At 35.1% G+C, this 12,818-nt stretch overlaps 1 protein-coding gene across 2 annotated transcripts in view; it reads right to left on the reverse strand.

The window, feature by feature from the left end:
• LOC119796466 (fibrinogen C domain-containing protein 1-like) overlaps window positions 1-12,818 on the reverse strand; it is a 207,141-nt gene that overhangs the window by 131,925 nt on the left and 62,398 nt on the right. Inside the window, exon 2 of one of the 2 annotated variants that reach the window (XM_038305034.1) lies at window positions 5,714-5,797. The exons of the other annotated variant lie outside the window; for it this stretch is intronic. Coding sequence (XP_038160962.1) covers window positions 5,714-5,797 — 84 coding nt within the window. The remainder of the gene's footprint in view (window positions 1-5,713; window positions 5,798-12,818) is intronic. 2 annotated transcript variants of the gene reach the window in all.

The following is a 12,818-nucleotide window of genomic DNA, read 5'->3' on the forward strand; positions in this document are numbered from 1 at the left end:
ATCTGATTTAAATTATCAGAATAAAATTCATTTCTGGCAGTGTTATAGTGTTACCACCTGTTTATTCTTAAGTGCAGTCTCCCTAATATTTGCAGCAGAGAGTATTTTTCAGAGGTGAGGCATGCAACAGCAGAATTATATATTGATTGAACGTTAGGTCTGAGAGTATTAACACTGTTTAATGAGGACAAGGATTCAGATTGCACAATGCGGTTATGTTTCCAAATATCAACACTCATTAACTCCTGGAGATATCAGCTAAACAGCCATACTGTATTTCAGAGCAGTCTGAAGCACATCAAACATCTTTGATGTGCTTAGAAGGTGAGGATTTGAGAATAGAAGATTGGAGGGCATCATGTAAAATGTTTGTTAAGAGTTTAACCCGGTCTATGACATGGTTACATCCCACACCTTTGGGTGGGTGGGCTAGAGGTTTGGTAAATTCATAAATCTCAAATTCCATAAATAAAGGTTTATGTTCAGGGTTCACTGACTCAAAAATAGTTTTCCAATTACTCGCATAATTTTCAGTTTGCTAGGTACAATTACATGTCTTACACATGTCAAACACTTATAACACCTGTGATTTAATTCCATGATGCACATTTAATTGAAATTTCTCAAACAAGATTCCATGATATTGCTAGTTGGATGTGAATCCAAGACCCAACTTTTGACTTTTGGTTCAATTCAGAGGTTTCAGGTTCATGTTTGTTGTTTTTGTTACATTTTTATGTATGTCCTCTTTTTTCTTATCTTAATTTATATTTGGTTTAATTTACAAATCTGTATTGGCAGTCTTTTTCGCTTAATATTCTTTTCCTCTGTTAACTCCTTTTCTTCCACTTTCCTGCATTTAGGTCCACCCTATCCTTAGGAAGCACTCCAATAATTACAACAAACAGTGCCTTCAAAACCAATGTTATGTTAAACCCAGCGATGCCCACCCAGAGTTTTGACATACTTTAGTTACTTTATAAGGTATTTACAAAAATGGATTATATCAGAATGCTGCAATGCTGCTGGAGGTCACACATCAGTAAAATGTAATTAAAACGCCTAATAGGAAGCTTTGAAAAATGACTTCTGGGATGGCTTTTATGGGTGAAAAATCTTTGGAAAGAAACAGAACTCATTAATAATTCATTCATAATAAATTTACATGTTGATATTCAAAATTGTATTAAACGCAATGGTTGAAAACTGGCCTGAGAGTAAAGGTATCAAAAATATAATTCTGCAAAGCCAATGGATAGGCTGTTCTATTTTATGTCTTGCGGGAGAAGATGGACATGAAGTCAAATAAAACGGAGAAAGCATAAGAAGCTAAGCCTTTTCCTGCTGCCTTATCAGTTAAATGGTCAATAACAAAAGAAATGTAGCGCCGGCCAACTACATGTCCCCACAGAATAAATGATGTCTAAATTCAACTTCAGAGCTACACAGAAGTAAAGGCATAAAGAATGTAAAGCCAAAAAAGCTTCAAAGAATGATTTTATATATATATATATTCATATATATATATATATATATATATATATATATATATATATATATATATATATATATATATATATATATATATATATATGTATATATATATATATATATATATATATATATATATATATATATATATATATATATATATATATATGTATATATATATTCCTCCTGCATTAGGGCTGTCTGTAATTAGTAGTTGACTTTCAGATTTTCTCTTGTCTCAGTGGGATTTGTGGAGAAAGCAGGGAATTTCTGATAGACAATTTGGAAAGAAGGAAAATAAGAGAGAATTAATCTCTGTGGAAATGACTAGTCCCACCAACCATGAATACTGGCAGACTATAAGATAAAGTAATTAAGAATGGCAGGAAACAGGCTTTTTAAACTAAGCATTTCTACTGTGCACATACAAAACTATTATTTCTTTTCACATTTCATAATTTTTTCTTAATTCAATGGAAGTTCAGTACAGGATTTGTGTTACCTACAAAGAAAATAAAACTCAAGCATTGCCTTGCTACAGATTTAGCAATATGGATAGCAATTTGAGGATCTCTTTTTTTGGACATGTTGAAAATTGCAATCACATGAGCTCTCACAGGCAAAGGTATATCACACATGTCTGACACTAATATGGAAATGATGCAACTGTGAGTTAACTATGCTACCAATGCCTCAGTAACAGCATTTCTTAATCTTGTTTTACAGTATGCCATCCAGATGCTTTACTCACTTCTGCATGAAGGTTGCTCGAAAATGGAAGAGAGACCAACAGCATGACTTGTTATAGGATTATTTTAGCTAATAATTATTTTACCACTTGATCACAGTAATAGCATTGACACTCAATAACAGATGTCTTAAATATCCTGAAAAGTGAGTACAAAACAAGATATTGAGATAATATATATATATATATATATATATATATATATATATATATATATTTTTTTTTTTTTTTTTTACGTGCAAGATAAATATTTAATCTTTAATGACTAGTAAAGCTACATTCCACTTTTTGGTCAGATTGGCGACGTATTTCTGCCCTAGGACGCAAAAATCTGCCCATAGACTCTCGTTAAACGTTGTACATGCGTAGTAGCTCCTCTAGAATACAAAAGTATAATAGAGCTTCCTGAGGTAACAGGAAATGTATTTGCTCAGCACCTCCACCACTTTTTAGAAAAGGCAAAGAAGAATGAACAATCTGGGATTCGCATGGAAAATAATAAAATATAATGTACTTTTTCTAGGTGTTTCTAATTTGCATATTTGCTCTTAAATAAACACATTTTTCAGAAAATAGTTTTTATACATTAAAAAAAATATAAAGCTTACTAATTGCTTCTTCATTATTAAACCAGTGCAATTATTTTTTTAGGTTTGTGACACAATATTGAAAAATGAAAAACAGAGATTTGCCTTCACAAAGCCTCAGAAGGGCAAAATTTATGTACGAAAAGTAAACCTGTACATGAAAATATGTTTTGTTTTTATAAAGTGTTTTTATGTTTTTTGTTGTTGGCATTCATATAAATATCCTGGTATGATAACTTTTGGCGTGCATATATTTTGAATTTATACCCCCCTTGGAGAAAACTCCAGCAGCTGCCACTGGTTTAAGGGGTGAACATATCTACTAGATACTGAATTTATCTGTAGCACATGAAATCAAAAAACACTTCAGACAACCTGCAGAGAAAAATGTGCTTATTTCCTTCACCTTGTGAAGATAGACAAATATATTCAGATCTTAACCTGGCATAAATAGTGTTTTTCAGTTTTTATGCACCTGCAATTTAAACAACACTCTTTAATTTGCATTCAACACAGAATTTTCACTAAAGCCCTCATATAATTAAATCCCCCTCTCTTCCCATCACATCACTGAGTTGAGAAAATCTGCAAGGCCTTATCCATCTAATGCCTGTGTGTCTTGGTACCCAAGCTGAGGTCACATCACCGCTCCTGCTCGGTGACAAAATGTAAAGTGTAATATGAAATAATCCTTCACACTGCCAGCATGCAGCCAGAAAGCGGATTGTGCTGAGAACCATTGTCAGTGATAGCTGATCTCTTCTACACATGAGCAAGTCACTTTTCATTGAGTGCCTCTATGTTTTATCGAAAGAAAAGTGGTGCAATATACACCAGTAATAGAGAAAGAACACACAGAACAATCAAAGGACTCATTCCTAACCATACTTCATTTCTGTGTTTAAACACTGCCATTAATATGGCATTTTGCCTCTTTTGAAAAACATCAAACATTTCTTATCCTAGCTTTTCATATGTTATTCTATTTAGCATATAATTAAGTCCTGATATCTCAGTCAATATATTTTTTCTTTTAATTTTAAAATATAATGTAAAACTTAACTGAACCTCACTTTCTTGCTCCTTATACTTTGACTGCATCAGTACACTGCCTGTGTTTCTTTTTTTGGCTAAACAAACGCTTCACTGCATCGAGTATTTTCCATTTCTATATATATATATATTATGATCATACATATGATGAAATATGAGGTTCTGTTTTGTAGGACTATGGTTTAATTTATTAAATTAACTTGAAGTAGTTCATTTATAGGCTTTTATGAACTAAACTATGAATATGAGCTAGTTCATTTTCATCTTTGTGAACTGAACTTTAAACTCATTCTTTTTCATTATGAACTGACACAACATTCCTGAAGACCCCAAACCCATCCTACCAGGGCTGATCCAAAACACTACTGCTATAAAGCAATGTATTTAGATAACGGAAGACATGTTAATTCCTTTCTATTACAAAACCTAATTAAGTTCTTAAAATAACTGAGACAACATTGTGTGTATATATATATATATATATATACATATATATATATATATATATATATATATATATATATATATATATATATATATATATATATATATATATATATATATACACACACTACCGTTCAAAAGTTTGGGGTCACCCAAATAATTTTCCTGTCCACTAGGTATGGCATGGTGTTGCAAAATGGAGTGATAGCCTTCCTTATTCAGAATCCCTTTTACCCTGTTCAAATGTCCCACCTTACCAGCACTAAAGCAACCCCAGACCATCACATTACCTCCACCACATTTAACAGATGGCGTCAGGCATTCTTTCAGCATCTTTTCATTTGTTCTGCGGCTCACAAATGTTTTTCTTTGTGATCCAAACACCTCAATCTTGGATTCATCCATCCACAACGCTTTTTTGCAGTCTTCCTCTGTCCAATGTCTGTGTTCTTTTGCCCATCTTAATCTTTTTTTTTTTTATTGGCCAGTCTCACATACGGCTTTTTCTTTGCCACTCTGCCCTGAAGCCCAGAATCCCGCAGCTGCCTCTTCACTGTAGATGTTGGCACTGGTGTTTTGCAGGTACTATTTAATGAAGATGCCAGTTGGGGACCTGTGAGGCATCTGTTTCTCAAACTAGAGACTCTAATGTACTTTTCTTCTTGCTCAGTTGTGCAATGCGGCCTCCCACTTCTTTTTCCACTCTGGGTAGAGCCTGTTTGTGCTGTCCTCTGAAGGGAGTAGTACACACCGCTGTAGGAAATCTTCAATTTCTTAGCAATTTCTCGCATGAAAGAGCCTTCATTTCTAAGAAAAAGAATAAACTGTCGAGTTTTTAGATGAAAGTTCTCTTTTTCTGGCCATTTTGAGCGTTTAATTGACCCCACAACTGTGATGCTCCAGAAACTCAATCTGCTCAAAGGAAGGTCAGTTTTGTAGCTTCTGTAACGAGCTAAACTGTTTTCAGCTGTGTGAACATGATGGCACAAGGGTTTTCAAATCATCAATTAGCCTTCTGAGCCAATGGGCAAACACATTGTACCATTAGAACACTGGAGTGATAGCTGCTGGAAATGGGCCTCTATACACCTATGTAGATATTGCACCAAAAACCAGACATTTGCGGCTAGAATAGTCATTTACCACATTAGCAATGTATATACTGTATTTGAACGGTAGTGTATATATATCTTATATACGTATTTATATAATAGTTGTCCAAATTGTTCTTAAGTCCTGAAATCTGTACACGTTGTTCATTGAGTGACTATTCCTCTCTTAAAAAGAACGACAATTATTAAAAGCCAAAACTGTATATGATGCTCATGTCCACAATAATGTGTGTAAACTTTTACCTCAAATTTTGTGATTTGTGGAGACTGAGCCTTACCTTGGCCGGAGTCTCCCTGGCAGTTTCTGAGTCTGACCAGCGATGTTTGAGTTGGGAGGAGCTCGGCACACATTCACAGAACGTCTGCGTGAGACAAACAGACAGGGCCACCAGTGTTGGTGTTTGTTCAAGTTACATGTGCATTCAGCCATGCAAGCACATGCACACAAACACACAAGTGTGCACATGCATAAAAAGGGACATATGCATGCCTGTAGAAATATCCAAACTGGGACACCAATTTTGGATAAGCACTGAAATGGCTGAAAAAATGAAAGTGTTGCATGCATTTCGAGAGCCAAGCAATCACATCTAATCTAAAATGGTTGTTCAGCAATAAAAGCTGTTCAGTATGATAAAATACAGTCGCCTACACACAAATATGTGCAGACAGAAAGACCCAACAGGCATCCTCGTCATGCATGACTGAATTCAATTGTTTATGAAAGGGGATTCAAAATATTTCCTCATCTATAAAATTAAAGGACTAAAGGACAGTTGGAGGAGTGTTAGTGTGCAAGCAATTGTTCACAGATACAGCTGAATGTGGGCGGTAGTCCGCTATAGCTAAATATTACACCCTACAGTATACAAGCCTATTTGAGCTTTATGTGTACATTTGTCTGGAAATCATTTTACGTGCGGTACAGATAAAAGCATCGTAATTATGAAAGCAGCAGCTTTCTGACAGAGCTATGGGAGCATGTTGCTCTATGACCTTAAACAGTACTGCTCCCACGATCGAATTGCTCAATTAACCTGGGACAACAAAACCAACACTGAAGAGTATACATACAAACTAACTACTTGAGAAGAGATAAAAAAAATAAAAGCAATAACAGAATAGGAGTTTGTTGTTTAGCTTGGGGTACGAAACTTGCATATATTGCATTATACAACATATAATGCCAAGTGTTCAGAGCCCTTGAACTTATTTCACACATGGTCACATTAAAAGCATACATTTTAATTGCAATTAGTCGAGATTTTATGTGATACACCTAGGGACCGCATTAGATAATTGTGAAATGGTACAATAGAGATACATGAATAAAAGATCCAAAAAGATCTGAAGAACGTGCATACAAAAACCTAAATAGACCAAGTGACTGCATTGAGATTCAGAAGTTACTTTATCTCAGAGCTTTGAACTACCTTGCACTACCTTGCAGTTTTTGAAAGAAAGTAACTGTTTCAAAACACAGCAATATACAGTACTTAAGAAAACAATGTTACAAGCTTAATACATCACACAGGGCCCTGTTCAAATCCTTACTCTAATATTTTAACTGTGGTAGAGCTACAAAGATCAATAACTCTTATTTTTGAAATGACAAGTTATTAGTCATACTATACAGAAACCTATCCTTTTCCATCAAAAGGCAAAAAAAAAAAACGCAGTTGTGGAAAGTAACCCATGAGAATTTCTATTTGCACTTTTCAAGTTTCAAGTGCAAAAAAAATAGACATATTTGAGAGTTAAGAGAGCCTCTTTCCCTCGGAAATTATTTTCCAAATTTTCAATTTATCTTTTATTTTTTTCCTATCATACCTTTTTTTTCTCTCAAAACTTTTTCTTCCGTCTTAAATAACTTTGCAATCACAGTGAAAATTTGTTCTCTCCAATATATCTATTTACTTTCAAAATGACTTTTCACTTTCAGTTTTTTTTTCTTGAATTTAATAAAAATACAAAAATAACTCCATATAGTCACAGCATACAGTATGTAGTCTATAAGTTAGACTACAAGGGCCACATAGCTTCTCAACTTACAAAAAATTTACTTCCAAAATTAAAAACTTAAATATATCAAAATAAAGAAGGAACTCTGAAGCTTATTTATTTGTAAACTTACATTGCTGACTCTATGAGTAACTTCTGCAGAAACAGACTCTGTTCTGCTACGCCATCAATAATTTGATCATTCTCTAGCCATCTTTAGTACATCTTTATAGTCAACAAGTCAGAAATGTTAAAAGGATTGCTGCACTTGCGTGGAGGGCTGTCTCTTTTTATCTGTCGTTTACTGCCAATAAGCAAAAAAATCTAAAAATACAGCATTTAATATCTATAATGGCGTCAGTGATTGACAGGTAATGTTCCGTGGATGAAGACCATGACCATCAGGAGCTCCAGCACTGTGCATCTCATTATAAGAACCACAGAGGCTTTTTCTTTTCTTTAGCCTGGGCTTTATGGGAAACATTTCTGAAGTCTGTGTGGCTCACCATCTACCAGCAGTCGCACTCTTGAAAAAGTCTACTTTTCGCATGAACAGATCAGCCTAACTAAAGCAAGGAGAGGAAGAGAGGGTGTGTTTGCTCCACTTCTCTATAAGACATCAGGATGACAAGGAGGTTGAGGGAAACAGGACCTCCATGGTCCAAACCACCAGCCCACTGGCAAAATCACATTCAATATACGACTGTCTGCGTTTTCTCTTTTTCTCTATCATGACACAAATCAGACAACCCTGTTAATCATCAACAAGCTGGCCAGGCAGACTTATCGATTCAGAGGGTCTTGTGAATTATTGTTGAATTGTGAAAAAAAAGACTGCAATTAATTAAATAATCAATATTTTTACTCACCCCTATTCAGAATTATGTTTGACTATCACATAATACACATCCCAATGTCAATTAAGAATATTTTATTGTAAAAAAACAAAAACATAGGCAAAAAGTCAAGCAGAAGGAATTGCTGTATCCAGTCAGTTACTGTCACCATTTATGTTACCAAGTACTAAACAGTAATTAAAATAGTAAACTTTTTTTTTTTTTATCTTCAGACATTTTCTATCTTCTTTTTGCCACACAAAAAGAAGTTCTTCAAAGTTGTTAAGTTAATGTTTGCACAATTGCATAGATTGTGGGATACAAACATACATCCATTATTTTCTTACAGTAAAGTAATCTCTGGGAGTTATCTTTGAAAGTGGCAGCGGCATCTAAAAAAAAAAAATTATACAGCATTAAAGCGAAGATCAAAGTATTTCAGCTGCATTGTTATCATTTGGTGTGCATTACGTTGTTCAAGAAGATAAAAAAGAGCGCAGATCTAAGTAATTACACCTACTACTAGTACTAACTACAGCTTGGCAGGCTGATTTTTAATTATCAGTTGGACCCATTACTGCAGGTGTTTGGTTTGAATATTTTTATCAGGCTTTTCTATGTGGCGTTTGGATGCATTGCTAATGTAGAATAAGATAGATTGTAACATGTTGTACACAGCATTCATCTTGAAAGGCTCCCGTGGAAAGTGTTCATAAACGGGAGGGACATTAGGAAAAAATTCTTTGAGCTCATTTGGTTAATCATTAAGGTGCATCTGCCTCCCATGACGAGTTTTTAAGCAATCCGAGCAGCAGCATTAGCAGCAGTGACATATTTCATTCTTGATTTTTCTGAAAATCGTTTCCATCCACAGATGCAAATAAAAAAGAAAGAAAAAGGTTATTCCATCTAAAACGGACTGTACAGTGGGGACTGGTTGGAAATGGACGGTTTCCTGCGTGATTCCTGTGTGATTCCCACGTGAATCACGTTGTATTTCCTGAGGCCAGTTTTTTTATTTCAAAAAGAACGGCAATGTACCCGGACAACCACCAGGTGGCGCTTGGGACCTCTGCCGTGCTGAGGGTGACGTTTGTGGGCCTGCAGTCAACTGAAAAGCAGGTTTATTGGGGATCTTGGTGTGATACTGTGCTATTTTATTTTGTTTTTGATTAAAATAAAGTTAATGAATTAATTTAACATAAGATTATGCAGTCAAGTGACTGCATAATCTTATTTTATGAAAATGGTTGCGTAGTTGTAGATACACCTCCGATCTTATCTGAGAACTGTTATTTCTATTTATCTGCATCGCTATTATTTAATGAAAAATAAAATTAATTAAGTTGGAGCCGGGGATACGGACTGTAGCGCAACCAGAGAAAGGCGACAGAGACAGTGCTGCGGCTGGTGATGTTGAAATTAAAATCATATCCAAAGTTGATTCCTCATTAAGATAAGCCAAAGTTATTCAAAAGGGTATGTAAGAAAATATATTTTCTCTAGTTTTGTAAAATATAAGTGCCGTTGAAAGCTTTGTTTTTGTGTGTTACTTTCTTGCCGTGCAATACGTGACACCCCTCCCAGTCTGGTCAAGTAGCAGACTGGGAGGTATGTCACGTGTTGCGAACTTATAGTGCAGTGGTTAAGCTGAGTGGTGTGTAGACTAACAGCTTGAGGGTTCAATCCCAACTGTGGCCGAGTTGCCTTAAATGTTTTTTTTTTTGTTTTTTTTTATAAAGCATCTTAATACACCTTTTTCCTCCCTGTTTGCACCTCCAGTAACTTCTATGCCAATATGTGACGAGTGAATTTCTCCGCTGTGAGATCAATAAAGCTCATCTAATCACATCTACTCCAATCTAAATAAATAAATAAATATACACATGTTCAATAAATAAATAAGCATTCAATTAATTACCCCCAATAAATGGTGAAATGATATGTTCTCATAATAAATCATTTATTTAAAAAATGCTGTTATGTTCCTTTTTTTTTAATTCCTTTTAAAATGCTTAACTATTTTTATTCTTTTATTTTCTTTCAAAAAATCACTAGATTTTAAAAACACTCATAGGTTTTGAAAGGTATTATATATATATAGAAACTAAAACGCTCGGATCTTTCTGTCATTTTGTGTGCGTGTGAAGCATCTGCAATGTTTTCGTTAAATATTCAAATAAATAAGATGGACTTTAAACTAGCAGACACGTTTGGATTTTTGCCATTTAATTTTTTTATTTAATTTTAAAAACGAAAGAAATGGAAATGGGGTTTGACGAAAACCAGAAATATGGTCTGCCTGCATTCATGAACAACTTATGTTTGTGAGACCCCCTACCCCTCAGGACCCCCGCCTAATCAGTGCAAAAAATAACGACAAATGGCTTTAGCAGGTTATTCAGAGTTGACGCGGTACTTTGCAGACAACTTACTCTCTTGTTCTCTGACAATAGAATTCAACCACCACCATTTACAGAGACCCCCTCCCCCTCACAGCTCAACTTTGTGGTTTCAACACTGCAGCGAAAGTTTCCTGATATGGGGAAGAGTGACTTGAAGGACTGCATTGATAAGATCAACGAATTTCTCCGTACAACACGCAAATCATCCCAACGACTCTCAATGTAAACCTGTTCAGTATTCATCACAATAAACACATTTTCTCTCATGCTCTTTTCCCACTTTGTGTTGTTTTAAAATCTAATCTGAAATATAGAAATAGAAATTATAGAAACAAAATGTTTCACAGCAGTTTTTTCAGGAACAGAATCAGGTTTATTGACATTGTCAGAGAAGGAGTTCACAAACTAGGGATTTTTTTATGGTACAATCGTGCAAGATGACACATATAAGGGTAAATAGAATTATAAAAATATCTAAACACTGTGGCAATATATAAGCAATATCTATACCGTATATCCAGGTCTGGGACGGATTTTAGCAGGGGCTTACCGCAGAAGCAGCGAGTTTAAAAATAAAATTAATAAAATTGAACAATATCACACCAAGATCCCCAATAAACCTGCTTTTCAGTTGACTGCTGATCCACAGGACAAAAAACTGGTCATAATCAGGGAAGCAGACAGACTAAAGAAAGCTAGGAAACGTCTCACCAAAACACACAAATAACCTGGCGCTGATGGGAGGCAAACAATCAGATTAGAACCACAGAACTCGCTGCCTCTGCATCAACAGTTTTTTTATAAAGTAATGAAAGTTAGAATGTAACCAGGTTTTCTATTTTTGAAACAACAATTGGAGTTATTCGTTGGACATTCACGCATGAGCCTGTATAAAAAGAGGAGCTGACTTTGCATGTAAACTCGCTGCTTCTGCATCAACAGCGATGTTGATGAGTGGAAAAAACCTCCACCTGGTCTCCTTACCAAAGGGAGCATCGCACATTTCAAGGGATAAAAAGACGTTTATGTGCGCTTATAGTCGTGAAAATACGGTAAATTCTAACGCTATCCATTCACAAAAATATAAATCCTACGGGAATGCCGGGGCCCCGGGCTGCAGCCCCGGTAAGCCCCTGCTAAAATCCGTCCCAGACCTGGATATACGGTATAGATATTGCTTATATATTGCCACAGTGTTTAGATATTTTTATAATTCTACTTACCCTTATATGTGTCATCTTGCACGATTGTACCATAAAAAAATCCCTAGTTTGTGAACTCCTTCTCTGACAATGTCAATAAACCTGATTCTGTTCCTGAAAAAACTGCTGTGAAACATTTTGTTTCTATAATTTCTATTTCTATATTTCAGATTAGATTTTAAAACAACACAAAGTGGGAAAAGAGCATGAGAGAAAATGTGTTTATTGTGATGAATACTGAACAGGTTTACATTGAGAGTCGTTGGGATGATTTGCGTGTTGTACGGAGAAATTCGTTGATCTTATCAATGCAGTCCTTCAAGTCACTCTTCCCCATATCAGGAAACTTTCGCTGCAGTGTTGAAACCACAAAGTTGAGCTGTGAGGGGGAGGGGGTCTCTGTAAATGGTGGTGGTTGAATTCTATTGTCAGAGAACAAGAGAGTAAGTTGTCTGCAAAGTACCGCGTCAACTCTGAATAACCTGCTAAAGCCATTTGTCGTTATTTTTTGCACTGATTAGGCGGGGGTCCTGAGGGGTAGGGGGTCTCACAAACATAAGTTGTTCATGAATGCAGGCAGACCATATTTCTGGTTTTCGTCAAACCCCATTTCCATTTCTTTCGTTTTTAAAATTAAATAAAAAAATTAAATGGCAAAAATCCAAACGTGTCTGCTAGTTTAAAGTCCATCTTATTTATTTGAATATTTAACGAAAACATTGCAGATGCTTCACATGCACACAAAATGACAGAATGATCCGAGCGTTTTAGTTTCTATATATATATAATACCTTTCAAAACCTATGAGTGTTTTTAAAATCTAGTGATTTTTTGAAAGAAAATAAAAGAATAAAAATAGTTAAGCATTTTAAAAGGAATTTTAAAAAAAAGGAACATAACAGCATTTTTTAAATAAATGATTTATTATGAGAACATATC

This window comes from Cyprinodon tularosa, unplaced genomic scaffold (assembly GCF_016077235.1).
Source record: "Cyprinodon tularosa strain WSP-4 unplaced genomic scaffold, ASM1607723v1 ctg55, whole genome shotgun sequence".
NCBI classification, from domain to species: Eukaryota; Metazoa; Chordata; class Actinopteri; order Cyprinodontiformes; family Cyprinodontidae; genus Cyprinodon; species Cyprinodon tularosa.